Below are 27,510 nucleotides of genomic sequence, written 5' to 3'. Positions count from 1 at the left end.
CGATGAAGAAAGCGACAATTCGTCATACGAGTAATAAAATCATCATTGTCCTTCACTCGAATGTCACGACCGACAATCAGCAGTGGAAGATTTTTGTTGAAGAAACGCCCAAGAGTTTTAGTGAGTTCCGCCTGAAAACATTCCATTATTATTGCCAAAAATTTTTTTGGAAAGTTACCCATGTATTCTTGAAGATCATAATAGGAGTCAAAGTTTCACGTGCAATTGCGGGATGGCGTCCTTTTTGATTAGTTGGACCAATGTAGAATGTGACTAAAACAGGATACCCGTGTGTGAATTCTGGTTGAGTGGTGACAGTGAGCGCAGAGGAAGAGTTGTTCATCTGGAAGACACTATTACAGTTAATTATAGTCAATAAAAAAAGGATAAATACAGTACCGATCAAATAGATACACAAAAACGCATTTTTCAGTTTATTTTTTGGTCATTTTCCGAAGTTTGGAGCTTGGCTGTCAACCTAACAGACCTAGATTGAACATTTCGCATTCAGAATTTTTTAAACATACATAGTTTTACAGCTTCCTGTCGATTTATGAAAGACACTTGCTTTTTCTCACATTTTCAGTACGAAAACGGGTGAAGGTGGTGTTTTTTAGAAGTTGGCAAGCAACTGAGAAACTAGGAATTTTCAAAAATTCTGTGAATGCAATGTTTTCAATAAGGTCTGTCCTCCCAAATTTTCGAATCGATCGGAAACTTGACGGCCGAGCCCGAGACTCTTGAAAACGGTTAAAATCAACTGAAAATCACGTTTTTCTTATCGTATTAAGCGGTACTGTAATTTTAAGAGAGGACCATGAAAAAGTAAAAAAAAACCCTGTGTTGCGCAATAGAAAAAAAAGATAATGAGGAGGTGAGAGAGAAGAGACTTAGACAGTCCAAGAAGGCGACCTGTGCGCGGGGACCCTCTCGCCTGTAGAGTCTACAGCATAGATTGGCGGGTGTAGTGTAGTTCACGAGATGAGCGCGCGAGAAAAGTGACCCTCGACCAGACGACTGTTGTGGTCCTCATTTTCTTTCCTCATTCATTTTGGTTTGTTTTTCTTGTTAGTTGCGCTGGCGGATTGCGTGATATGGGTTTCTTCTGAGGTGCATTATCATTTTGAATTACTTGCGGTTATCCAGAGGAAAACATAACAGCTATTCGATAATTTTTCTTATGCAGATCTCGATAAATCAGACATGAAAAACATAATGTTCTCGAAATTCCGTCTAAATACACCCCTCAAAGAGTTGAACTCATGATGGGCAGCTCAGGGGTACAGCGCCGCTACCGACTGCGCCACGAGTGCAAAGAATGAGCGCGCCCCCGATGGGAAACATAAGGGGGAGGACGACCGCGGTACGCAGAGTGATTTTAAGCGTAGTACACCGCGACGGTAGAATGCATACTCTGGCTCCATAAATCCTCCGAAAAATCTCCTGTCCCCCCATCTTCAAGGAAAATCTGTTCAAAAATTTTGCCAAAAAAACATTCTTACCAACCTAATACTTTCCTTGTAATTTCTTATCGTCTTCTCATCCAACAAATCATTTTTCCAGATAATGATTTTCCACAAACTCTGTTTCCTCGCATACTTTGTTTCCGTGGCGACAGCTACCATCAAATGCTCCGGACGACATTCCTGCTATGCCGAATCGCCAGAATGCGATCCCAACACTGATTGTCAAACCGTTCTCCGTTTCGATCCATCTGGAAATGTGAACATTTTCGTGCGCAATATGTCAGTCACCGACTACGTCTCCATTGTCACCGATCGAGACCTTCTCAACACAATGGAGTTCTTCGTTTGTGTTCCGTTTGCTGGACAACGTCTTCGTGGATTGGGACGATTCGGACAGACTATTCTGATCAATCAACAGGTGAGGAAGGGGGATGTGTCAATTTGAAAGCATCGTCAATTACAGAATCTCACCAACGTTGTGGAACAATTTGAAACCAATTCTTTCCGATGCGTGATCAATCAAGACGAACTCAAACCCGAGTTTTGGTTGAACAAAAATTTCATTGTTTCTCGAGGACGATTCCAACAGTTTCTGAGAGTGAATGAAGGTTGCAAGTTGTACAAATTGGAGCACGAAGAAGACTTGGAGAGCGAACAGTTTTTCCCAACGGCTTATAGAACACCGAAAGCATTGAAGAAAACCGAAATTGCGTCAACAAAGTTCGAAGATGTCATTGAAATTTCTAAAATGCTGCAGAATGTGAAACAAATGTTTGTGAATGCTGTGAAGCAGGAGAAAATGGACAAAGAGCATCTTCATAAGAAATCCGGCTCGAATGGTCACAAGCGTTATTATCCAAAGAGCGACTCTTATGAATCTGACAAGGATACAAAGCAGAATAAAGCAAAACTTATCAGAGAAAGTGATGATAGTCGTCAGGTGGGATTTAAAAAATATTATCCATTCCTCTTATCTTTTTTTTCAGGACAAGTCTCGCGATGTCATTGTTTCAAAAGCAAGAAGCCATAAAAAATCTCACGAAACAAAATCTCACAAGAACCAAACGATTTCTAACAAATCTGAAGAGGTTATGAGCTCAAAAATGAAGCCAGTTGCTAATGATGCCGATTTGGATACAAAAGTTTACGTTCGAATGACTAAAAAGCAAATGTACACGTTCATTGATGGGTTGGAAGAAGGAAAATCTGCTGGAAACGAAACGTGAGTTCTAAAGTTGCATCTGAGGTCCAAGTTACAAACAATGTCAGGGATCTCTTGAAATCCAATGCATCTACCTTAAACTCTGAAGTCGAGGAGCCAAGAAACAGTGCCACGGACGATGAAATCGTTTTTGTGTTGATGACCAAACGTCAGATGCATACCATGATTGGCACGAAAGCCGAGCATCAAGTCTCTGGTACCAAAATGTAAGTTCATGATTGATTTCAACTTCACAAAAGAACCTGAATACATTGTAAACCCAAATTTGATGGAATTTCAGGATAGGTTTAGAATATCTTATCTGGAAACTTCTTGAAATTTTAGAATTTTTTTGCCAGTTTCAACCAAATTATATCAATTACAGTACTAAGAGCACGTATCTTAGAATTTGAAAAAAAAATTTTTTTGAAAAAAGAAACTGATATAACTCGGCAGAAACTGGCAATCAAGCTCTGAAATTTTCAGAAATGTCTAGATATGCTTTCCTAACCCGACCGTTCAATTTAGTTGACAAAGTGTTGAGGTTCCTTGTTGAAGGTTCTTGTGAATATTTGAATTAGTGAATCTCCAATCAGTAAATAATTCATATTTCAGGTTTGCCGAGAAACGCAACTACGCAAGCAGTGGAGTTCATTTCGGGACAACTCTTCTTGTTCTGAGTGTTCTTCTGTTTCTGTAAATTATTCTAACCTCGGTTTTTTGAAATGTTCTATGTGCTATAACAGAACGGGTTACTAATTTTAAAACGGCGAATAAATTAATACGTTTTATCATTCTTATCTTACTAGGCATTCAAAAAAATGTAAATGGAATTATTAATATACTAAAATGTTTTTAAAATACACATTTTGGAAAGAACTCAGACAAGAAGAGCTAAGCCCAATGATTAATTCAAAAGCAGTGGAATTGTGACTGTTTAAATCCAAGCTGGAAGTGGGAAGATGGAATCGGAAGAGTAATTGTTCACATTTTGTTGTAGTAATGGGTTTCTCTGAAAGTTACACATGGTTTTCGTGTTTCGAATTGATTTAGGGACTCACTTGGATTTTTTAGCAGGCGGAGGGACCAACTCATCGGGCATCTCGTCTTCGACGTACTCTTCCATCCGTTGCTGGCTTTCTTCACGACCTTCATCATTGTGTTGGCTTGATCTATTGTTACATGGTTTTCGTGTATCAAATTGTTTTAGTGACTTACTTGGATCTCTTAGCAGGCAGAGAAGGGATCAATTCGTCGGGCATCTCGTCATCGACAAACTCTCGAGCCCTTCGCCGGTTTTCTTCACGATCTCTGCGACGCTGTCTTCTCTCTAAACGACACTGATATTCCTCTCTTTCTCGACATTGTTCTCTCCATTCTTTTTCAGTCAGCTTGACCACTCTTCGAGCACCTCGAATTGCCTCGACGGCAGTGTTCTCTTGTGGCGAAACGAACATGGCTGCAAAAAATAAAATAAGAAGAGAGGCTCATGGCAATGACTGACTTTCGTAAGCTGACTCCGGAGTGGCAGAGTTGATGTAGATATACGCTTCCCTCTGGATACCGTAAGAGGAAAGCGTACGATCGTTCTGCATAATACCAAAATTTCCAACAAGACGATATTTGGTATATTGATCGAGAAGATAGGAGTCGATCTGAAAATGAAAATTGGAACTGAAAAGGTTTTCTGAAACGAATTTTGAAATTTATGCAATTTTCGATTGAATAAATTTTACCTACATGGTAAAGCAAAGGAATTGTAACAAATGCGCTTTCATGTTTCGATTTTATACTTATGTTCTACCCCATCTCTTCATTAGTAGATTTGCAAAGCTTCATGTTTACCGTAAACACTGCAATAGAACTACCCAGAAGCTGTCAAGTTTGAGCTCATGTATCTCATTTCCTGTGATAAATTTCAAAAAGTATTCAACTAAAAAAATGTTTATCATATTATCGGCAACATTTCATCAGCCAATCCCTTTTTGATATATCTCACAGTAAATTAGATATTTGGACTCAAAGCTGACTGCCAAAACCAATTGGAATGGACCAATTTGCCTGAAGACCACCCCCGTGACGCCATAGACGCTACCCGAAAGTGTCAAGCTTCACTATTAGAAAAAGAGATACAAGAAAAGTACAATTTTGATTTAATTCTGTTTAAAATTTCTTCGGAAAAAGTATTTTTGAAATTCAAAGCTGTTGACGTTTTTTTCTTTTTTTTTTGCAAGTTATGACGTCTTCTCTAGGGGTCAATACTGTACTTCTGCCGATTTCGTAAAGGAACGAAATAAAAAAGTGTTTCAAAATGCTCAGTAACTTACACATTCTCTGAGATGGGATACCGTCACATCGTTGCTTTCCAATTCAAAATTGTGTGTAGTTCCTGTCGAGTCTTGAATGGAGACGAGCACAATCCCTGTAATATAATGGTTTTTAGATATATATTTTTGGTATGATGTTGTCAATGCGGGGGATAAACCAGGCGATGGCACGGGTTGTGGGTAGGCGGTCAAGGATCGAACCGTCCGGAAGAAGCTCAGCAAACCAGAAACTTTTTTCTGGCCGTCAGGCTTAGAAGTACCCTGACAAAAAAGCCGCTGCCCTATTACTAGACACAATGTCCACACATAGTGAGAGGTCATCTTTTGCCTTCTCTTCTCTGTCTTCTTAAAGAAACATTGAATAGTAAAAGTTCGCTTATGATTGCAAATAGGATTAATTGAAGAGATCGAAACAACATTAAATTTTTCAAAAACACGCCAAAAAGGGCTCTGGTGTGTTTTTAGTGCTTCGTAAATGCTCTGAATAGATGTCTACCTTAACATCACCCTGCTGGCCACTATAGTGCCACCCGGCTAGCCAAAGGAAAGCGTCCTCTGAAGGTCTGGAGGTCAACGAGGGTTATTTAACACTAAAGAAGCTAAGAAATAATATAAACGCATTTTCTTATTCTCAACTGTGTGGCATGATCATTCTAGCAGTTGTTTTTGTCTATTTTCTTTAATTCTAAGAACCATTGAAAATTTAGCGAAAACTTGTAAAAACTTCAAAAAAACTTCGGAATTTCGAAATTTCAGAAGCCGACCAGGGCCGACAGGACCGGGCCGGGCCAGGCCAGAAAATTTTCATATTGACCCAGCCCTGCCCGGCCAATGACAAGTATGCTGAATACAAATTTGTAGCAAACCAGAACTCACTTCTACTTTTTTGGCAACCTGGACAGTCGTGACCAGGTCTGCCCCGCATGCGGAACATGACATCAACGCAAGCAAAATCCTTGAGGTTGTACTCGGCAAGAGTTTTCTGATCATCGAGGTTTCGGCAATTAGTATTCATCCAGAAGTCACCATCAACCATTCCCAAGTGCTCATTGATCTGTGAAAAAAAAATGAATATTTGAACAATCATAATTGTTTTACCAGTCTGCGAACTTCCGAAACCTTGACTTGATCACTTTCCAGCTGTATGCAAAAATTATCTTTCTTGATACTCCTGATCATCAACTGGAACATCTCTGAAAAACCAGCATTTGTAAATATGATGTGTTTCATTTTCATAGAATATCCAAGGAAAATATTAAAGTCTCACGAGTGAACCCAGATTTTCTGAACCCAGATTTTGATGAAAATTTCAACACAGGTTAAGAATAGCCTATACGTTTGAAAATTCAAAAATCCAGCAATTTCTTGGATTTTTTAGAACAAAGTGTTGTTTTGAACTTAAATTAAATGAAATTTCATATTTTAAACATTTTCTCAAGAAAAACTTTTTTTGGATTTTTTGAATTTCTCTAGCAATTAGATTTTATAGAAAACTTTTGAAAAAAAGTTTTTGGGAAAATATTTGAAATGTGAAATTGTATTCAATAACACAACGAAATTCATGTTCTGAAATGTCCTAGAAAAATAAAAAATCGTTTTTAAAAGTTTCTATTTTCACACTGAAAACGCGATTTTCTGTACTGAAACTGGCGAGCAAATCCAGAAATTTTCCAAAGTGTCTAGAAAGGTTATTCTAAAATTCCCATCAAAATCTAGCATTACAAGGTCTTGAGGTTCCCTTGTCAGCAAAAATTAATTCCGAAAAAAAACGTTCTGTTAGAGAGGAACACATATGAAACAAGAAGGAAACATTTGGGCGACTGGTATTCCGAGTACACACACTCGTGGTTCGCTCGGCTTCGCGCGTCTGCGTATCATTCTGTTTCACACTGCCTGCCTGTGTGCGTACATCTTTTTCACCTCTCACGATCAATAGAGTACCAGAATAATAATTTGGCCGGGTCAGAGTGTTATAAATAAGAGAGCGGAAGAGAAGAATGAAACAGAAAACCCAACAATGAGAGGATTCGACTCAAAGAGAACATGCATATGAATAGAAAAAAAACTATCCATGAGTTAGAAGAGAGAAGAAGGAAAAGAAGTGAATCAAAAAGAGATACACTATCTACATGAGAACACCATGTGGAAGAGATAGAGAAAGGAAAAAGAGAATGCTATCCGTTTTTTTTAATCAGAAAACGATCAATTGTGAACGAGAAAAAGATGACCTGAGATAAAGAAAAATGTGGAAATCGGTGTGTCACAGAGTGGGCAAGAATCTATTAAAAGAAAGCCCAAAAAGTGGCGAGAATGAAGAAAATTGTGTTTTTGATGAAGAGCAATGACGCGAAAACAAATTTCCGGTGCTACAATTATTCGTCGTCAAAGAACTAGTAGGCGTGAGATTTCGTAGAATCCAAATTCGAAAAAATGGATAATGTACTTGTGACTTGTCGGTCAGATATGAAGAACCAAGAGATAAAAACAATCTTTTGAATTCGACTGCGCTGTCATGAGGAAAAGAAAATAAGCAACACGAATTCTGGTAGATAGTAAAATTTTCAATTTTAAGTTTTATAGAGAAACGCTCAGAAAATGAAAAATCATCGAAAAAAAACGAATATTATCATAAACTGTTGCAATAGCTTGAAGATCTTACTTGGGAGATATGGTAAACACTAATAGAGCGTCCCTCCCTTCCCAAACCTTTAACTTTAAGCCTTTCAATCTCATTAGCTGTGAAAGATATCAACAAATGGTCAACTGGTAAAATATTTATTTTGAAACGAAAGACATTTGTTCAGTTGATTACTTTTTGATATCTTTCACAGAAAATGAGATAAATAAAAAAAGTTGATAGGTAATGGCGTCATTCTATAGTATTCTGTTACGATTAATTGGCGATTGCTAGCTTCCACTCTGAATAGCTACAAAAAATTTAAAAGCAGACTTCAAAATCATTTTCACTTAATATTTGAATGAATAAAAAACATGAAAACGAATAAAACTGATATTAATCTCAGACAGCAAAACGAGCAGAACAGAAATGGATAAAAAATATGGTTGGCAATGTGGGTTATCGTTTTATCTATCTTCATAAATCTTAATATGCGGTTGCGTTGTTAATTGTCATGTAACCTTGTATCTTATCTTTCTTATCAACTCTTTCGTCAACGTTCTCTGTGGTGTTTTCTGCGGGTCGTTGTGCATGTATTTGCGCGTATGGCATTATTGAATAGCAACGTTTGGAATTGAAGTAACAAAAACAAATAATAAATAAATAAATAAAATGAATAAAAAAGTCAGTAAAATGGGAACTGTTTTAAACGGAAGCAGAAAGGTAATGTCGGGTAATTGGGAACGTTATCTACACTATACAAAGCGTCTTGCGGTGAGAGCGAACGGCTACAATTACCTCTATCTTTGGAATCTCACTCTCATTGACCTCTTCTATTGTCTCTTTTTTGGTGTGCGCATCGAATATTAAGGTTTCGTCATCTGTTGTCATTATTCTGAACATGTGAAGGAGAGCTCATCTACGGGAAACGAAGGTAGAAAGAAAAGAAACTATCTTGTTTTGAAACAAGACTATTATTGGAAATCGAACATACATATAACGTGATACTGGGAAAAACTTTGATAAATCTTATTTAAACTGATCACACGTTTTTTAGTGAAACTATATAGATTTGAACCAATCCCTCTAATTGTTTGAAAAGCGTTTCTCATCATAACTGTTGTCTTCGTGCATTCTCTATACATCCTCAATTGGTCGCAACTCATCTAACACAAGCGAATACAAAACTATTTTCGTTTCAAAATCTTTCTTTTCCGAAATTCTCAAAAATAATGACTTATCCAAATGTTATTGTTTTTCTTTGTGTTTTGATTCTCGCCTTTGATTTTTTGACAAACCAATAATTGATTCTGACACCGGGGCCAATGAATTCATTGTTCCAAGAATTCCTATAACCAAATATTGTACTTGACTCCAAAAACTAATTGATTAGTCATTCTTACGAAAATCACTGAAACATCCATGAAGATGTATGAATATTCAATTCACAACTATGTTGTATGTTTGATTTGAAGTGAAACTTCCTGCTCTAAACATTTTATGATGATGCTGTCCACTCGAATTCAATATTTGGTTTTTTTTTCAAAAAAAAAAAAAGCATTTTCATCATTATTCTGATCTGGAGAGTCAAATAGTTTTATTCAGCAAGATTTGTCATTATCGAAATCATTAACAGAACCTATTGAGATGTTTTCATTAATCCGGGTGGTCTGGATCAACAAGAAGCATTCTTGCCATATAACGGTCGTGGCGAATTGGTTTTTGAGGAACGTTGCATCGACTGAATTTGCAGTAGCAGTAGGTGAAGACGTTGTCCTTATGGTACTGAAATTAAATTAATAGTTCTAAAAAAAAGCTGTGCATTTACCTCGATGAAACACGGACCTCCAAACCTTGAAAAGCCAAACCTTGAAAAGCTGAACATCAGTAAAGCAACAAGAACATAAGTACGATTCATTTCTGGATTCGTGTTTTGAGAGAAGCCTGCTCTGGGTTTTTATAGTTGTCTAATTAAGCCCCGCCTCCCGGTCACACTCTTTATTTTGAATGGGCGGTTCTAGTCTGAGAGAAAAAAAGCTTTACAAAATCGAAAAAATGTGTAGGAAGAAAAATAACGGGAATGTATACTAATCACCAGGTGACGATCGTCAAGTACAATTCCAATTTCAAAACTTCAAAATAGAATTTTGTTTGAAATGAGTGGGCATAAGCCAGACAAAGATTATACGTCTAGAATAGAGGATGCACAAGACTGAAGATTTCTTCGTGATGTCTGGAAGACGAGTTCGGTAACAAGGGTTCTGTCTTTTTTAAAAAATAACTAGTCGAGAAGGTACCATATGGGAGATGGCACATTCAATGGAATACAACTAGAATGCATTTGAATTTTATGAAAAAGACTGATTCGATGGAAGAATTGACTTTTAAAATACATCAGATTTTGTCGTTCGTGAAAAATTTTTTTGAAACTGGAAAAGCAAAGTGTTTCTGGAAGAAAAATAAGAAAAAAGTTGAATTGAATTCTCAGAAATTTCGACGAACTTTCCGTTATGCATACTTCCATCACCTTATTTCTAATAAGTCGATTAAAAAAAATTTCAGTTTTGATCGTCATGTTCTTCTTGAATTTTCGACGTTCTTGTGATTCAGACTTTATTTTTTAATCTTACGATCAAAAAATTCTGCTTATCATAAACTCTTCAACAGTTTTAAAATTCATGTTTACAAGTTGTTATATTCGCTTTCTGTTTCCGCCACCCAATACATTTTTCATTAGATCACACACATGTGAATTTTTATAGGAATTTTTCTAATACGGGATCTATTGTATTTGGTAAGAATTGAAAAAATAACACATTTATCTGAAAATGAGAACCGATATTTTGTTTAATTGTAATTCGATTTGCGAGATGTTTTTTTTCAGAAATTAACAGACAACGTTCTTAATAAACAAAAACGGTTATATCTCAATTACTGGATGATTCCCTCAATCCTCGTTTTTAAGAGAAACTGAGGCAGTATGCGCTGCGCACAGCATCACTCTCGCGGGAAGAGGGGGAGAATGCAAGTCTACTCACACCAAAAATCCTTCTTTGCTTATGTATGTTCGATCAATAGGTGTTTTGTGAGACGTGCGGAATGTTTGGGTACCATTCTCACGTAATATTTGAATGAGTGTTGTTTTGTTCTTTTCTTTCTCGTAATTTTCCGCAAACGAATATTATCATTTTTCAGCGCAACAATGGCTTTTCGCTTGGGTGAAATCCGTGCTGATATTTTTCAAATTTATCGAAAAGCGTGTAAAGAACCTACGAGCATTTCGAGCACTCCCAACGTCACCATATATAGTGATCTACATCGACACGTGTTGCACAAAGGTATAATGGAGAAACTAACTGTTTGGAATCGTATTGAGGAAGCAGTCACGAAACGAGATCAAGCGATGAAAATGGGATTGCCATATGATGAGAGTTCTCATTCTTCAGATGAAAAACAGGCGTTTTCTGAACTTGGTCATACGGAAAGTAAAAGAAGTTGCAGGATGAACGCTCGAGCTGGGCAAGAAATGAAACCCCAGGTATGTTAAGTTGTGTTTAAGGTTTTCAAAAGAATTATTTTGTTTGTTAGTTTGAACTATCAAAAAGTTCAGGTCCATTCAAAGAAGAGCAAAACGTCTCGAAAACCTAAAGCTCAAGTTAAAAAAGCTGAAATCGATCTTCTGAATGAAGAAAACGACAGCCCAGTCCTCCATTCAATGGTTCCAGAAAAGAGAATGAAATGCGACACCGAGCAGACAAGTTCTCCACATTCACCAGAACAAATTGTGAAATCGGTTAGTTTTTAACACCATATTTAAATTTCGAAGGCTTCAAAATTCGCAAAACTGTCTTTTTCTGTAACCGATGTTTTGTTTTCAGCCTGACTCGGCATGCACGTTAAAAATCGAAGATTAGGAACAGGAAACGGTGAATGATTCTCCACATAATATTTTGCTAACTTCCAAAAACCCATATCTGCTTTTTAAATCACTCTCACTTTGGTTTGCCTTGTTTTTTGCCCCGTTGTACTCAAGCGTTATATAATTGTGCATTTTTATGTAACTTGTTTTAACTTTGAAACTGCCAAATTTATCCAGTTGTCCTTCTGTAACTCGATATGTTTTCAAATTATAATGAATAAAAAAGAAAGTGTGATACAGCAGAATAATAATACAAGAAATGACAATATGATGGAATTATATGTAATGGACCATTTCTTCAGACCTTGACTCTTTACCAAAATCCGGTGAATTGAATTTTTAAATAATATAAATCAATTTTAGATTTTTGTGATTTCGAATCTTGTCGCTTCTCCCATTTTTTGGAAACTAACAATTCTTCCTGTTTCTAGAAAGCTTTCAATCCATGCCAAATGTTATGCGCTCCCCTAAGCACCTCCAATTATTGAGACTATCACATTGCTGTGTACCAGATCGTTTGGTTGCTCGGATACCTAAAGCGCAAATTTCTTTGCTAGTTCACATTTTTGAAATAATTCTTATTTTTCTCTCGTTTTCATATAAGTTGGTCTCCAAGAGCTCCGAGTCTGAACCAAAAAAAGTTATTATTGTTCAGCAAAATATTCTGAAGTGAGTTTATGCGTTTCAATTCATTTATGGTGTACATATTGCAGTATATTATATCAATATACACTAGATTTTTACGGTGAGGAGCGGCACTTTATTAGGAGGTTTACGGAAAGTCTTATTTAATTGTTAATGAGAGTTATTGTTTCATTTCTAATATTTTTCATTCAGACAAATGAAGATCCAGGAACTATAAAGACCACGAAGACACTAGATGGAACAACTGTTCGTGCTGTGTCTGAATCGCATGTCGCTGCTGCTACAGAAAGTGAAATTTTGTTTCATTCAAATTTAAGATATACAATTCGTGTTTTTCAACTATAACTTTCTTCAAAATAGAGCTGAAGCGTCAAACTTTTTTGTGAAATATGGCAAGTCTCCCAAGAAAAATGAAACAAAAACACTCTCAACTTGAAAAATAAAAGAAAAATTTTAGTGGAAAAATTCACTTTTTAAAAAACTTCGGATTTTTGGGTCATTTTTTAAAAAATCTGAGAAAAATAGGAAACGGTGATGAATGAAATAAAACATTTTGAACATTATAAAAGAGACTTTGACCAACTTTTAAGCAAATCATGCATCATCGAATTACAATTCCGTGTATGGAACGGCTGCTCGAAGTGTCAACTAGAAGTTTCCGGCTTCTGGGCTTTTCCAACTATCATGCATCATCGAATTACAATTCCGTGTATGGAACGTCTGCTCGAAGTGTCAACTAGAGGTTTCCGGCTTCTGGGCTTTTCCAACTATCGTTGTCCAATTTCAAGTTGTCAATGTTTGGTTTTTTTTTCTCAGATGTTTTTCTACAATATATTCTTATTTATCACTCAAAAGATGATTTTTTCAGCTCCAAAAAATGATTTTATAAATTGAGAGGCAAGCAAAAACAAGTATGAGGGTTACTTTTATTCATCGTGTCAGAGTCGGCTGCTGGATTTTTTTTTGATACTTTTTTCTTTGATACTTTTTTTCAATAGATATCAATATTACAGTTCCGTTAAACCCTATAAAACATAATTTTGTGATGCGGAAAGCCCATGGAGACGATAGGACTTATTTCAAAAGTGATTTCATTTAGTAAATTAATGATATAACAGAACACTGGTCCAGTTTCATTTCCAGAGTGTTCCATTCATCAATTTTCAACGATTAATTTGTAAGAAGAAGTTGTTGCTATTGTTTGAGTATGACTAACATGAGATTCTCTTTTTTTCAAGGTCAAATTATTTATCTGAGCCAACACAGCGATGAAATAACGTGAACCCCAATACAAAACAGATCGCGCAAGCCGAGAATGAGCATTCAACAAGCGGAAATCGTGTTTTATAGGGTTTAACGAAACTGTATTATTGATATCTATTGTAAAAGTATCAAATTCTAGCAGCCGACTCTGACACGATGAATAAAAGTAACCCTCATACTTGTTTTTGCTTGCCTCTCAATTTATAAAATCATTTTTTGGAGCTGAAAGAAACATCTTTTGAGTGATAAATAAGAATATATTGTAGAAAAAACATTTGGAAAATAATAAAAACATAAAAAAACCAAACATTGACAACTTGAAATGGGACAACGATAGTTGGAAAAGCCCAGAAGCCGGAAACTTCTAGTTGACACTTCGAGCAGCCGTTCCATACACGGAATTGTAATTCGATGATGCATGATAGTTGGAAAAGCCCAGAAGCCGGAAACTTCTAGTTGACACTTCGAGCAGCCGTTCCATACACGGAATTGTAATTCGATGATGCATGATTTGCTTAAAAGTTGGTCAAAGTCTCTTTTATAATGTTCAAAATGTTTTATTTCATTCATCACCGTTTCCTATTTTTCTCAGATTTTTTAAAAAATGACCCAAAAATCCGAAGTTTTTTAAAAAGTGAATTTTTCCACTAAAATTTTTCTTTTATTTTTCAAGTTGAGAGTGTTTTTGTTTCATTTTTCTTGGGAGACTTGCCATATTTCACAAAAAAGTTTGACGCTTCAGCTCTATTTTGAAGAAAGTTATAGTTGAAAAACACGAATTGTATATCTTATTGCACGGTACTGTATTTGGTTTAAAAGTGATTTGAATAAAAATTATTGATTTGATCACTGTGGTTTCGAAGGAAATGCAAATGTAGCAGGTTTGGAGCATAGCGGAGTTGTGTAAGAGTACTGTTTGAGTGTTCTTCACTGACGCCAATGACTTTTTGTATATTTGGGGGGTTGGTTTTGTTGGGACTGCTGGGATATTATTACTTGACTACAACAATCTCTCTCTTAATGTCCCCCATCGTACCTGTTACTATTACGTACCAGACTCACACCAAACCCAAATTACGGAATCTACATAATAATTATTGTATGGTGATCAAACGTGAAGAGAATAGGGGCCATAAACCTGTCAAAGTTGTTTATTATTTTTGAATTTCCTCTTCACATACTTTCCCAAGAGCCATATTTATTGTTTCCGCCCAATGTCCCGCCCATTGGCCCAGGTGAGCATCGACCGTACAGCTGTATAGTTTTTTCTACTCACCATCTCATTCATTTGCTATTTCTATTGCTACGTTTTACTCCCTATTTCCTAATTCTATCGCTACGTCCTGCAACTGAAAATGTCGTCTGAAACAACTGTTGCCCAACGTCTTTTTACCGACAAGGAAATTAAGGATCTTAACGGAAAAGTCCAATGTCTGCAGAGACTTGTCAACCACCCTGTGAGTGCTTTTCCACAATCTTAAAAATAATATTTCGATATTTTTCAGAGATGTAAGATCCCGGAGCTCAGGCTGACCTACACCAATCTTCTCACTTGCATGTCGAACCTAGACGCGGATTCCAGAAAACCATATACCGAGGTAGTTTTTGATGATTTTACAGACTACGAACTAGAAATTTCAGGATGGACGTCAAGATGTCGAGCTAGGTTTCAAAACAATGGCTATTCTTGAAGACACTCTGATTCGTGTTGTTTTGGGTGGAGAGACAGTGTCAAATGTGCTCATTCGTAATATGTCAATTCTTCAACAGACCGGTGATTCTTATTCCTCTCAATAATTTCGTGAATATTTTCAATTTTATTTTCTCATTTATCAAGTCATTTTTAATGTAAAATAAAACAAATTGTACATTAGTTGTTTAGTATATATGACGAAAACTAAGAAAAAAACACCAATTTTTCATGAGGCTCTATTTTTAATGATTCGACACATTTAATAAAAAAAGGACAGATGAAAATTATGTATTAGCAATTTCGTAAGACAAATTTGAAGATATCAGTTGAAAACTAAGATTTTCGAAAATGAAAATTTTTCAACGATTGCAAATTGCCAAACATGTCTCGTAAATATGACACATTATTTCCACAGTCACGCAGCATATGCAGTTGCTCCAGACGATTGGCACTTTTGGTCCTGGATCTTGCGGTTGTTGGTCCGATTCATCTCTGGATAGTAATTTTTCAAAAATCGAAATTTTTGTTTCAGTTGAAAAAGTTATAATACCTAGTTGACTCTGGCTGCGGTCCCTCTGTGATAACATCGTCCGAAACTGATAGCTGTTTTTGAATTCTCACACGACTCCTTCGATTGTGTGCGAACCTGAAAAGTATTCCTGAGCTAAAAACAATTGTTTCGAGCCAGAAACATTCATAGATACATCAACTCACAACGGAGATCGTGACACAAAATTCGGTTTCATATTTTCTTTTGGAATAGACCCAAAGCTCAATTTGTATGAAATTGCGGAAGGCTCTTCAAATGCGCTGAACCTGAAATTAAATGTGCCAAAACCCAAAAGCCGAATGATATATTTAAAACTCACGTATCCGCTCTCGGTATCAGTTCAGCACTAATTGTTCTTCCTGATCCGAGTGTTGATTGACTTTTATAACTGCTTTTAGCCTCTCCATTCAAATAACTGAATAATGAGCATTAGGAATTTCTCGTGATTCTCTTAAATTGTTCAACTTACGTCGAAGCCTCGTCACTAGCTGGGATCATAGGTTGAGAGCTGAAAATTTTTTCCGGGATCGAATCATAGCTCCACATGTTCAAGAGAGGTTTTTGTTTTATGAATCCACCGAATCTGCAATGAAAAACTTGAGATGAATTTGAAAATAATATTAAAAAATAATCGGAGTCAAATAAATCCACGAACTATTCGAGAACAAATAACTTACGTTAAAGATCGTGGAGGAGTGCCATACACATCTTCTGACCCAGATTGAAAGCTAGCCACGCTTACAAAATCATCAAGGTGTTCGCTTCCCTCGTCGCTGAAAAATTGCACGTCTTGTACATTCTCAGTACAGTGATTCTTTTTTCTTATCAAAGTGCTGCAAAATCTGTAATAGAAGAGTCCCCTAAAGTAAATTTGACCGATTTTTTTTCTCGGTGCCTGTCCATGATATAAAAAAGTGATCAACTGACAAATTACTTATCATGATGTCAGCAACGTTTTGCCAATTCAAACATGTTTGATATCTTGCACAGGGATTGAGATAATTGAGCTCAAGTTTGACAGATTAGGGACACTTCTGCTACTAGTCTCACGGTAAATTATTTCTGACGTACCTCAAAACCTGAGAACTGATCATGGTTTCCTTGTAGCTCGTTTGACTCAAATAGTCTCCCCACGGTTCCGTTGAACAGTCTCTAAAACGAAATAATGAAAAATCAAATCAAACAGTGACGGAAATTTTATAATTCGTTTTCAGATTCATTACGGTAACTTTCAGTACTTACGAACTCTCCCGTTCGAACATCTCAGCTGGAATTGACTCGAAACTCAAGACTCTGGACATTCTATCTAGAAAAAACCAAGAAAGGATGAATTCAAAAAATGAGGGAATACACGAAGGATGTCACCGAGCAACCGAAGCCATTACTAAAGGAATCTGAGCAACGGGAAAAAAAAGATTTGAAGTTGCTTTTTTAGAAGTGACGAGCGAGTTTTTCAAACAAAGAATCTTAGTCAGGCCAAGTGGAAGTAGAGATTTTAAAAATTTAGTATTTGAAAAAGTAATTCCAGGTCGTTCAGCTGTCAAAATGATATGAAGTCTTCATAAATTTAGAAAAGGGTCGGAACAATGTTTTCAACGGACCCAATAGATCAAGACTGATTATTCGGCTGGCCCAGAAAAATAAAATTATTTCTTCAATTTCAAAAAGTTCTGAAATAAATAGTAATTTCTGAAACAATTCAAGTTCATGATCACAACTGTATAAAAGCTACAAAAAAATCTGACAAGAATGTAATTGTCAAGAAAAAACGAAAAAACTGGGATCGAAAATGGTGAAATAATCGCTTCAGACTTTCATGAACATATTCTAATTCTGCCTCAAAATCGAGAAGAAGAGAAAGAAAAAAACAATCCCAAAGCATATTTTATGGATTTGGGGAAGAAATATAATTGCGACAATAAAAACCTCGAGATTCCAACGGTTTCATGTCCGACGGCAAAAACTTGATTCCAAAATAGAAAATGGACCGAAGTGAAGGTTATTAGATATTTCAAAATTTATAAGGTCTAAAACTTGGAAAGGAAATGGATGATTACTGGGGATTCGCATGGAACGGCATTTTTGGAACGCAATAATGCAATAATGGCACTGTAACATGTTTTTTAAAATTTTACATGGACATATCCAACGAGATAATTTTTTTTTAGTTTGCAAAATTCCAGTGTGTTCTTGTTTTTTCATATACCCAGAATATTTGTACTAGATTTGCTTGCTTGAGCAGATTTAAAACAAACCATAGACAAAAAATTTGCCAATTTCTTCGTTATTTCAACATTTATACCATGAACTATAACTTTGATATCACATTTATTGAATAAACATTCTTTAACCCAAAAATGATTCCAAAATCCCAAAAAAATTAACTTCATAAGTACACCACTCTTTCATTTAACAGTGCCCTCCTTGACATCTGAAACACGCCATACAGACCTCCAGCGTAGTTGCCATGGCTTCGATAACAGCGCAGCATATTGCGTTGTGCCAGCGAATTTCTGTACGTGGTCCCGGTTCAAATGGTTTCGGAATTTCTTCGACCCTGAAAATGATATTAGTCAAACAGTGATTAACAGAAATGCATCTTGGCCGTAGAATTTGAGCCAGCTTCTCTTAGTTTTTCTGAAATGTTTTGGAAAAGCTCTAATTGGCAATTCACTTTTAATATCACTTCACTAGTTGATCATTTCTCGATATCTGTCACAGGAACAAAAAAAAATTATCTTGAAGTTGATTAGAAATTTAACTGTCGCTAAGAAATGAACTCACTTTCGACGAGGCTGTTCAGTGATCACTTCTTCTACTACTGATTTTTTATTCGAGGATTGAGAAGCTCCGGCAAACCTGGAAATAAAACAAAAACGATCAGAAACTTCTTAGAAAAGCTTACGTCAGCGAGCGCTGCAAAAATCTGGCTGTGACCTCTGCAGACACAAAATGATTGCCTGTAGTACCCACATTAGTTTTCAGTTGTTGAAATCCACCGAATCTAGAAAATAACTAATTTCACATCTACAAACTCATAAAAATTGATCATGCTATAGATTTCTAAACCGAACGTAATTTTTTTGGTTTCAAAAAGACAACTTACGTGCTGAAATGTGGTAGACATAAAGATTCGTTGTTGCTGCAGTCCGAAGAATCTTCGGAATCATTGATAGTCCTAAAAATTAAGTTGGTCTGAAAAGAGGAGATGGAAAAAAACTTACATAGTTCGTGTGGATCCCAACGCCTTTTCAGACAAAAACAAAAGGAAAATGAATAAGTTGGCTATGTGGAAAAATGTCTCCGAGTAACCATGGCTGTAGCTCACCGCAACAAGTCATGTCTGAAGTGGCACCTTCACAGAAACTTCGAAATGTGACGTTTTGGTCTGGGGGAAAATGATTCGTCACAAAATAAGAAATTTGAACAGTCGGCTTTTAAAAAAACTTTATTCAAGGTTTTGTCTTCTGGAGTTCAAGACAAACGAAAAACGATTTTGAGGTAGAGGTGTCAAACAACACATACCAAAAAATGATCTGAACTTAAAATCTATCATGAAACTGTTGTTGTGTCTCAATGTTTTATTTGAATTTCACAATTTGGGCTCATTGGGATACAAAGTTATCGAAGGGTACAAAATCCACAACTTGTGAGTACAAAATTCCTGAACGAAAATGTTAAAATTCGCACGTCGTACACCTAAATCACTTTGTGCCTTATTAAACTGCAGGAGAAGCAATCTCTGTTCCTGTCCGCTTCTAGAGAAATGTCGATAAAGGTTCTCGATGTTTTCAAGTTTCCGCGAAACTTGGAAAATCTGTCATCTATGAAAAATGGTAGAAATGGCAAAAAAAAAGTTTCCGAAAATGAACGAGAATGGAGACTCTTTGCTTGTTTTAGAGATTTTTTAAGGTTTTGCTAATACATCGTGTTTTTTTTTGTTAGTATGTGAAGTGAAGTATTTCTCAAAATATTTTGATGCAATGCAAATTTTCGGTCACAGTCCAACTCTATTAGAAAACATATTGCTTGGAAAAATAATTTACTTGTTTGCCTTTAATTTCTTTTTTATTGAATTGATATTTTTTCTCTCTCTTTCTCTCTCTCTCTCTCTCTCTCTCTCTCTCTCTCTCTCTCTTTCTCTTTCTCTCTTTCTCTAAAAATCGTGCTAACAATGTTGCAAGTCACAAAAATGATAAACCGAAAATATGTTTTTTTTTCTATCAACATTTTATTCATTTTCGCAGACTTGCACCTCTTCTCCATTTTTTCTATTAACATTTTACCCATTTCTTAGACGCGTTTCTTCCCCCTTCCTCTCTATTTTTGACCTACAAGTTGAGCGGGAAAGGGTTCTTCTATTATATTATGAGGGGGCTAATTGACCTCAACTGTGTTGCGCAGTGTCCTCTCCCCCCCCCCCCCCCCATTCTCTTTCCCGTCCAAAGGACCATTTTGTGTGTGTGTTATTTAGAGAACGATTAACACACAAAGTGAGCGCGTTCGTCGAAAAAATTACCTATTTGTTTGCATATCTGTTCCGTACATTCTTCCATTTAATTATCTTTGAATCGTATCTCGTGGATTTTAATAACTCTTTTTTTCAGGTTAATTATCCAGCTTCTGTCACTTGCCAGTTTGTTTGAGCTTTTGGGATCAATCTCGTCCGAACAAAATGTCATCGAACTGTGGATCATTGGATTACTCAATCAACACGGTTACTTCTCAACTCCCGGAGGTTCGAATTGATGAAACGGAAGTGATCGCTTATGTGTCTGATTTTTTGTCCGGACGTGAGTTTTTGTTTCGTTTAAGATAGATCTAAAAGTTCCAAAAAAGTTCCAAGTTTAGAGTATTTTAGGCTACAAGTTGATATCGATGTCTGAGAAAATAAAGTTGAGATTGGATTTTCGTTCAATTTTTCGACGATTCATACCGTTTTTCGATATAAATCGGAAAGAAAAATGATTATTATTATACAAAAATGATGGAAATCGTCAAAATTTGACATAGGTTCTGAAGTTACTGAAGTTAACTTTTAGAAAAATTCGACTAGATATCCGCTCTTAATCTTTTTTTCTCAGGCATCGAAAAAACAAGCGAAATTTAACAACCGCAAAATACCGTAGAATTTTCACATACTTTCTTTCAGGAACACTCCACCTTCCCACAATGCCTGATGAGAAACATCGAAAAAACCACGATGAGCACTATGAAGCGGCGATGGAGGCGGAAATAATGGCAGGGACCGTGGCCGGAAAGCACTTCAGAGAAGAATTGCTGGGCAATGATGGTGAGTGGAAGTGTTCACTACTTGGCACATACCATATTTCCTCTGATAGAAGCCTGCTTCTGTTCAAAGCCCACTGTTAATAGAATCTCATGGGCTTCTAATAGAAAAAATACGGTAATTCAAAACTCCAGAATTTCTCCATTTTGGAATTTTCTAATTTATAAATTTCGGAAGCTCAGAATTTCAGATTGTTTTCCAAAATTTAAGAATTTTGAGTTTTGAGATCCTGGAATCTCAGAAATTCGTAAATTCGTAATTCTGTAATGTAGAATTGCAGAATGAAAATTTCGAATATTCCAAAACACTCAGAAGCCTTATCTTCCGGAATGACGAATTTCTGAATTTTTGAAAAAAAGAGTTTTTTGAAAATAAACCATTGATAAACAAGTTTTACAAGTAGCTTTTATTAGAGGAAATACGGTAATTCAGATGGTGCAAAAATTCAAGGTACAACGATTTAGGGGTACAAAGGAATTTTTTTTGGTTTTTTGTACCTCCGAAGTGAAGAGCTCTAAATCGCTTCGAACCCAATGGCCCCAAAATTTTTGTACCCTCTAAATGATTTGCTTAAATAAATATTGTATATTTTACAGCCTGCGACAACGCTTTCATCAACAACTTCAATCACTATGGTGGAGATGGTGATGGATTCGTTGACATTTCTCAGGATCCGTATGCTATGGACGGTGTAGTAAGTTTTTTTGTAACGTTTGCGTTTCACTGATTTTGTATTTACAGCTTGCACATAGAGTTTGCAACGTGGCTGAGCAACTCCGCTCTCTCAAAGTCAGTAAAATAAAGACCAAAGTGCAGAAGTGGATCTCAGAGCATCAAAAAAAAAGTCATATGAAATCCTTCCGACGCCGTTGTATTTCAATGCCACCCGAGGAAAGTCTTTTTGGATTTTGGAACGCCTCTTCAACCAGTCCAGACACAGACAACTTCTCTTGCGTTCGGTTCGAAAAATCGATGAATATGGTCAACGAATCTCTTGCTGCTCCTCCGATCGATCCTCGGAGCTCGACAAATTTCACCGTCGCTAAAAAATTTTCCAAAGATTTCGGTGCTTGGTTCTTCGATCGTTTCAACTTGGATAAGAATTTCCAAGACGATTTTGGATTAGATAAAAATGACGACGAGTATTTCAAAAGTGGACTTTTGGTTATCTACATGCCTGACAACAAGAAAAAGGAGCTTATCTACTTCCGCGGAGTCTACATTGGTAATGATCCATCTGACGCTTCCCGATCCATTTTCTGGTCAATTGACACTGCTGATTTCCTCTCGATTTCGCCATCTAAGGATTCACTGAGAACTCTCCCCATGGAATTCCATTTCCACAGCAATATGTCGAATTTCATCGCGTCGAGCAGTGATGTAAGTTTTTTTGTTGACAAATTCACAACACAATTGAGTTTTCCAGATGTTCAAGTCATGGAGTTCGCTTCCAAAGTACACTCGCTTGGTGGATACGGATAACTTATGGAATGCTCAGGCTAAGGAGTATATTCAAATTCAATTGGAGAAGGAGAAGAATACTGGTGACGAAACAAAGGTGAGCAAAAATTTGCCTGGCTTACGATTATTTTTTATTCATAGGCCGGCTCTGGAGTCAATATCGAGACTCTGTTCTGCACGGGTATTTACTGTATGGGAATGTGTGGAATGAAGGAAATCACGAAGGGTATCATCAAACCCGAAAAAGTCTATGGTACTATGCAATGGGTCGCGGACAAGCCCCCTCGTCGTCATCGTAGATATTGAAGTCCAAACAATCGCCTCATCGTGCTCATGATCATCATATTTCTCCCAATACACCCAAGAAATGTCTCAATTTTCTTTAAGCAAGTCTCCTTAGTCGTTGTAAAATGTTGTATCCCCAATCATCCTCTCCTAATATGATGTTGAAGTTTGTGCCCCTTCCTCGAACCTTCTATCATCAAATAATAGTCGAGATTTAATTTAGCTATCCCCTTTGCCACACTTGCCTTTTTAATGTCCTTCCGTAAATCTAAGGGTATTGTATAACCCAAAAAGTCTCGGAAAATAATAGTTTTATCATATTGTCTACCCCATTGTGCCTTATTTACGGTACCCGGTTACACACCCCATATAACAGTTTTAATATTTTCCCACCAAAATTGTATAATTTTGTAGTGTTTCTTAATTAGGTTTACTTTAGGCAAATCTCCCTATGTATCCTAAATTGTATTCCTAATCATCTCCCACCAAAAATGAGATTATCGGTTGTGATCCTTCTCCCAACTTTTTCTCATTCAACATAAGCCAACTGTCTATTGGGTAACGACTCAATTTACACCTAACTTTCAGATGTAGTTGTGTTTTATAGTTTGAAGTGGTCTATCCTAGCTTTCAGAGTAGATGACACTTAATTTATGACTCCCCACCTCAGTACTCTCACCATCTCATATATATATCGGTTTTGTTATTGCCCATCATTTGTGAAAAATTTAAATATTACTTTCCTTTTTCTGTGTCATATGGCTCCGGTTACGCATTGCCTGAAACGATTGATATGGCCCCATCTTACCACCAAAAAATAAATGTATTGTTTCATAGTTTCTTCAACTAGGTTTCATTTTAAGAAAAAAGAAAATTGACAGAACATACATAAAAATTTTTTTAGACAACAGCAAGACGATTTTAGAATTTTTCAGATTCTCTGGAGTAACACCAAATCTGGGGGCATCGTATTACTAAATATTTAACTTTCAAAAATGATAAAAATATATTGAGATGAAAAAAAACTAGGATGGAAAAGCCTATGCTTGGAGTGATCAAAATCGACCATAATTAGAACTGTTGTTCTTCTCGGTAAGAAACTCTCAGAACCCATGGACAGCATCGACTTCTCCAAAAATTGAGAAAACTCTAACATCCTCTATCAAATGAGTCAAAAAATGTATGAGTCTTCTTCTTGACTCCAATGACATTCCTGGTTGAAACATCGCAATTTAAAAAAATACAGCTTGCAGTCTTATTGCTCAAAGCCATGACGTACATTCCACCTTGAGTCACGAAATAACATTTGCTCACGTGAAATATTGAATTTTAAAAATTAAGAGTGGAATTCTCATCCTCCAACCTTCTACAGTCTCTAACTCCTGAAACTTTTCAGATTCCAATGATGTTGCTCCATGGCCCACACCCAGAAAAGCTTCCAGCATACCTTCTCCTGTGTCTCATCTTCTAACATTTTTTTCCTTGTGCCCTAGGCGCGTTTTCTAATCCAACCCTAAAATTCTGAGAACAAACCTATTTCGTAACCACGAACTCTTATTCTAATGTACACATCGTCGGAAAGTAAATCGTCGTCTGAAGTCTTAGGATTGTGAAATTTTGTAACAATTTGGTTTTCGAGAGTTTTCAAGCTTAATTTACAAGTGTTCCTTCAAATCTACGAGGATGCGACTGAAATTTATATTTGCATTGTTTATCGTCATGTTGTTGTCGGGTCCACGTGGCTATTTACCGACTCAACAACTTTAAGATATTCTGAGGACCTCTAGGCCCAGCCCACTGTGCTTACTCCTCAGAAATCTTCCTATATCCCACTTTATTCTCTTTATTTTCCTTTTTTTATTAGTCTTTTATTGCTTTCTCATATTCAAATTCCCGCCAATTTTCTCTCCCTTTGTGCAAGCGCGCCCTATCGTTGAGGTATCGCCACAAAGGGGTTAAAGGCGCACACACACTCGAAACGGATTTACTGGCCTATTTTTACTCACTAGGGAAGGTTGTAACTGGGGTATGGGACTTTGATATGAGGCTTATATCATTCGAAAGCTGAGAATAAGACATTTTCAAATATATATTCAGATTTTGCTGCGGACATTCCAGCTCCGAGAAAATCGAATTTGAAATTTGGCTGAAATTCGAATATTTTGAGGGCCAGATCTCCCCCCTTTCTTATATGCATTGTGGAACTAGTTGAAAGCAGCGACTGGTGGTGTAGCGGTGAAGAGGGAGGACGGTAACTGACTAGGGTTGGGTTCGATTCCTCTCTCCTTTGTTTGTTTTTGTTTTTGTTTTCGGTCTTTGTGGAAATCTTCAAAATGTTCCGAACACATTTTTCAAAAAAAATTTCATTTTGATACTGAAAATTTGTACTTTCTTAAATGTTTTAAGTAATATCTAGTTTTTGACTATTTCGTTAATCAACACTAAACACTTTCACACAGCTTTTGTTTGTCAAAGTTCATAAGGATGGTTCGTTTTAAGAGCCACACACAATCAGATATGATTTGTGTCTATGATTTCTCAAATTTTGAGTGTTACTGGGCGATCATCGTAGTACTACGGTTTGTTGAAAATCAGAAAAAGAATCAAAATGTCTTGATCCCGAGAAGAAAATAGGTTATCAAATTTTGTAAAAAACCTAATTTTCTTGTTCTTTTTCGTTTAATACCTTTTCAGCCGAAAAAAAAATTTCAAAAATTTTCAAAAAAAAAGTCAAGGGTACCCCATGGAAATTTTTTTCAAAATTTTTTTTCTGAAAAAAAAAGCTTAAACTTGGTCACATTGTACAGAAACTTCTAAATTTGCGATCACAATAAAAAAAAACATCCAAAATCTTTTGTAAACCATTAACTTTCTATTCTCAAAAGTCGAAAAGTGGTTTGAAAAAATGACTCAAAAATAGTTTTCAAAAGCATGTAACCACAATTTCAAACAGTTTCAGAGAACACAGTATAATCCTGTAAGTTTTTCATGTTTTTTCAAAAAAAAAATTTTTTTGGAAAAAAGTCACCATGGGGTCCCCCTTTGCTTTTTCAAAAATGAGATTTCAAACTCGATTTTCTCGAATATGGTAAGTCCGCAGCAAAATCGAATTACATTTTTGAAAATGTCTCATTTTCAGCTTTCGAATGATATAGGTCTCATAACGAAGTCCCATAACTCACAAACAACCTTCCCTATTTAGAGCGAATAATCCTATTTTTTGAAATATTTTTCCTTTGTGATTGATTTCTAGAGTTTGGCATTTCTTGACCCACGGACTCTGTTTGTTTTCTTCAACCTACAGACCCCCTTTGTTGTTCTCTGATACAAGATAATGGATCCCATCGAAGCTTTGCTTACGAGTGAGCAGAGATCAACTCAAGTCAGATTAATTGATTCTTACGCAGATTAACTGAGTCTTACTCAGTCTAAGTCTAGTCTAGTAGTTAGTGCTGTTCCGTGACGTTTCCCTTCAGTTTGCAAGTCCATCAACCTCGTTACTCATCATTTTTCCTACTATTCCAATACTATAAGATCTCCGGCGATCCCCGATCGCCTTACCGGCCTTATTGGACTATCGGAAACCGCTAATGATGTGAGTTGATATAGATTTCCATCTGAATAGACTAACGGCCAGTTCTGTGACCTGTTTCATGAGTGTTTTCCTTTCAGTACTCTCATCGTGACCACTAGGAAGCGTGTGCTATTGGAAACTTTGTCTATGAGAAGCGATAAGCTTGTCACCGGTAGGAGAAGGGTTTTTGTTGCGCAAGGCTTTTTGCCCCTTCAACTATTGAGTGATCAGTGATGTCCTTCTCGTCCGTCTCCAAGCCAGCCCGACTCCAAGGAACTCTCTTATTGACGATATATTCTCTTTATTAAATATATATAGCTCAATAAATGGGTCACTGATACTACTGTTGTTATTATTGTTTCCACACCGCTTATCTGCCCGCTCGTCGCCCCACTCCTCGCTACAGACATAACTAGTTCCCCTGTTACCGATGCACTTTCCCCTATTTTACCAGACAGCACGCACAAGGAGGTAGCTTGTTTCTCTGGAGCCGTCACGGGGAATCCAACACTATCCAAGGTGACCCCTCTACACATCTGCTATATGAAACCGGAAAAGATTGACATGAACAAATGGCCCGAAATCGGGTCAAAAATAAAAATAAAATAATCAAAAATTCGTTCAACCCTGCAAATTTTCTTTTCAACAAGTCTAAATACGTGTGAGTTTTCTTGTCTTCTTCGACAACGTTCTCAGTGAACACATCGCGATTTGTTTGATAAACTGAGCTAGTTTCGGACTTTTTGGTGGAAAAATACACTTTCGGGCATGACATAACGATGAAATAAACAAGAATCTGAGTTTTTTCCTAGAATCGGTGGTCCTCAGAGAATCCAGACCGCCAGAAATCCTAAAAAATCAAAAATTCACTCTTCAAAATTCCCTCGACATCGTACTTCCATGGATCTTTCGAAATGGCGGTCAAAAAGCATTTTATTAGCACAATTAAAACATGCTTAAGCTGAAAATACTAAAGTGACACGGCGATCTTTGTGTTCAGTACATGAAAAAATTCATACAAAATCGGCAATTTTGACCTAAAATACGCTCAAATTGAGGCCTATTCCAGACATCGTACTTCCATGGATCTTTCGAAATGGCGGTCACAAAGCACTTTATTAGCACAATTAAGACATGCTTAAGCTGAAAATACTAAAGTGACACGGCGATATTCGTGTTCAATACATGAAAAAGGTCATACAAAATCGGCAATTTCGAC

The 27,510-nt window shown here is 36.6% G+C and overlaps 8 protein-coding genes across 8 annotated transcripts in view; 4 read left to right on the top strand and 4 right to left on the bottom strand.

The window, feature by feature from the left end:
- The window catches only part of CBG05314, a gene marked incomplete at both ends in the record, with an annotated part of 5,286 nt that extends 1,919 nt beyond the window's left edge, over positions 1-3,367 (top strand). The window contains 5 exons of the mRNA XM_002645552.1: positions 1,564-1,884; positions 1,930-2,406; positions 2,453-2,688; positions 2,736-2,894; positions 3,283-3,367. Of these exons, the coding sequence (XP_002645598.1) occupies positions 1,564-1,884; positions 1,930-2,406; positions 2,453-2,688; positions 2,736-2,894; positions 3,283-3,367 (1,278 nt within the window). The remainder of the gene's footprint in view (positions 1-1,563; positions 1,885-1,929; positions 2,407-2,452; positions 2,689-2,735; positions 2,895-3,282) is intronic.
- A 284-nt stretch (positions 3,368-3,651) lies between these two features.
- On the bottom strand, positions 3,652-6,185 carry CBG05313 (the record flags this gene model as incomplete). Its single annotated transcript, XM_045240420.1, has 7 exons — positions 3,652-3,679; positions 3,729-3,839; positions 3,886-4,126; positions 4,172-4,322; positions 4,995-5,089; positions 5,871-6,048; positions 6,093-6,185. The coding sequence occupies 7 exons, from the start codon at positions 6,183-6,185 to the stop codon at positions 3,652-3,654; spliced, it is 897 nt and encodes a 298-aa protein (XP_045092902.1).
- Positions 6,186-9,267: 3,082 nt separating this feature from the next.
- On the bottom strand, positions 9,268-9,529 carry CBG28030 (the record flags this gene model as incomplete). The annotated part of the gene is made up of 2 exons (XM_045240419.1): positions 9,268-9,396; positions 9,440-9,529. 2 exons carry the CDS (start codon positions 9,527-9,529, stop codon positions 9,268-9,270), a joined length of 219 nt encoding a protein of 72 aa, XP_045098425.1.
- Positions 9,530-10,813: 1,284 nt separating this feature from the next.
- CBG28029 lies at positions 10,814-11,525 on the top strand (the record flags this gene model as incomplete). The annotated part of the gene is made up of 3 exons (XM_045240418.1): positions 10,814-11,149; positions 11,222-11,404; positions 11,490-11,525. 3 exons carry the CDS (start codon positions 10,814-10,816, stop codon positions 11,523-11,525), a joined length of 555 nt encoding a protein of 184 aa, XP_045098424.1.
- A 3,268-nt stretch (positions 11,526-14,793) lies between these two features.
- Positions 14,794-15,235, top strand: CBG05310 (the record flags this gene model as incomplete). Its single annotated transcript, XM_002645550.1, has 3 exons — positions 14,794-14,895; positions 14,944-15,036; positions 15,080-15,235. The coding sequence occupies 3 exons, from the start codon at positions 14,794-14,796 to the stop codon at positions 15,233-15,235; spliced, it is 351 nt and encodes a 116-aa protein (XP_002645596.1).
- Positions 15,236-15,490: 255 nt separating this feature from the next.
- Positions 15,491-16,982, bottom strand: CBG28028 (the record flags this gene model as incomplete). Its single annotated transcript, XM_045240417.1, has 7 exons — positions 15,491-15,623; positions 15,846-15,947; positions 16,001-16,096; positions 16,151-16,264; positions 16,359-16,454; positions 16,753-16,833; positions 16,924-16,982. 7 exons carry the CDS (start codon positions 16,980-16,982, stop codon positions 15,491-15,493), a joined length of 681 nt encoding a protein of 226 aa, XP_045098423.1.
- A 1,108-nt stretch (positions 16,983-18,090) lies between these two features.
- CBG28027 lies at positions 18,091-19,705 on the bottom strand (the record flags this gene model as incomplete). Its single annotated transcript, XM_045240416.1, has 5 exons — positions 18,091-18,238; positions 18,466-18,540; positions 18,587-18,685; positions 18,788-18,859; positions 19,683-19,705. The coding sequence occupies 5 exons, from the start codon at positions 19,703-19,705 to the stop codon at positions 18,091-18,093; spliced, it is 417 nt and encodes a 138-aa protein (XP_045098422.1).
- Positions 19,706-20,356: 651 nt separating this feature from the next.
- CBG05307 lies at positions 20,357-22,738 on the top strand (the record flags this gene model as incomplete). Its single annotated transcript, XM_002645549.1, has 6 exons — positions 20,357-20,474; positions 20,834-20,974; positions 21,568-21,665; positions 21,713-22,351; positions 22,398-22,529; positions 22,574-22,738. The coding sequence occupies 6 exons, from the start codon at positions 20,357-20,359 to the stop codon at positions 22,736-22,738; spliced, it is 1,293 nt and encodes a 430-aa protein (XP_002645595.1).
- Between the last annotated feature and the right edge of the window lie 4,772 nt (positions 22,739-27,510).

This window comes from Caenorhabditis briggsae (assembly GCF_000004555.2).
Source record: "Caenorhabditis briggsae complete genome, chrX, whole genome shotgun sequence".
Classification (NCBI taxonomy): domain Eukaryota; kingdom Metazoa; phylum Nematoda; class Chromadorea; order Rhabditida; family Rhabditidae; genus Caenorhabditis; species Caenorhabditis briggsae.
Note: the sequence above shows the minus strand (reverse complement) of the source record. Positions and strands in the feature narration are given on the sequence as shown.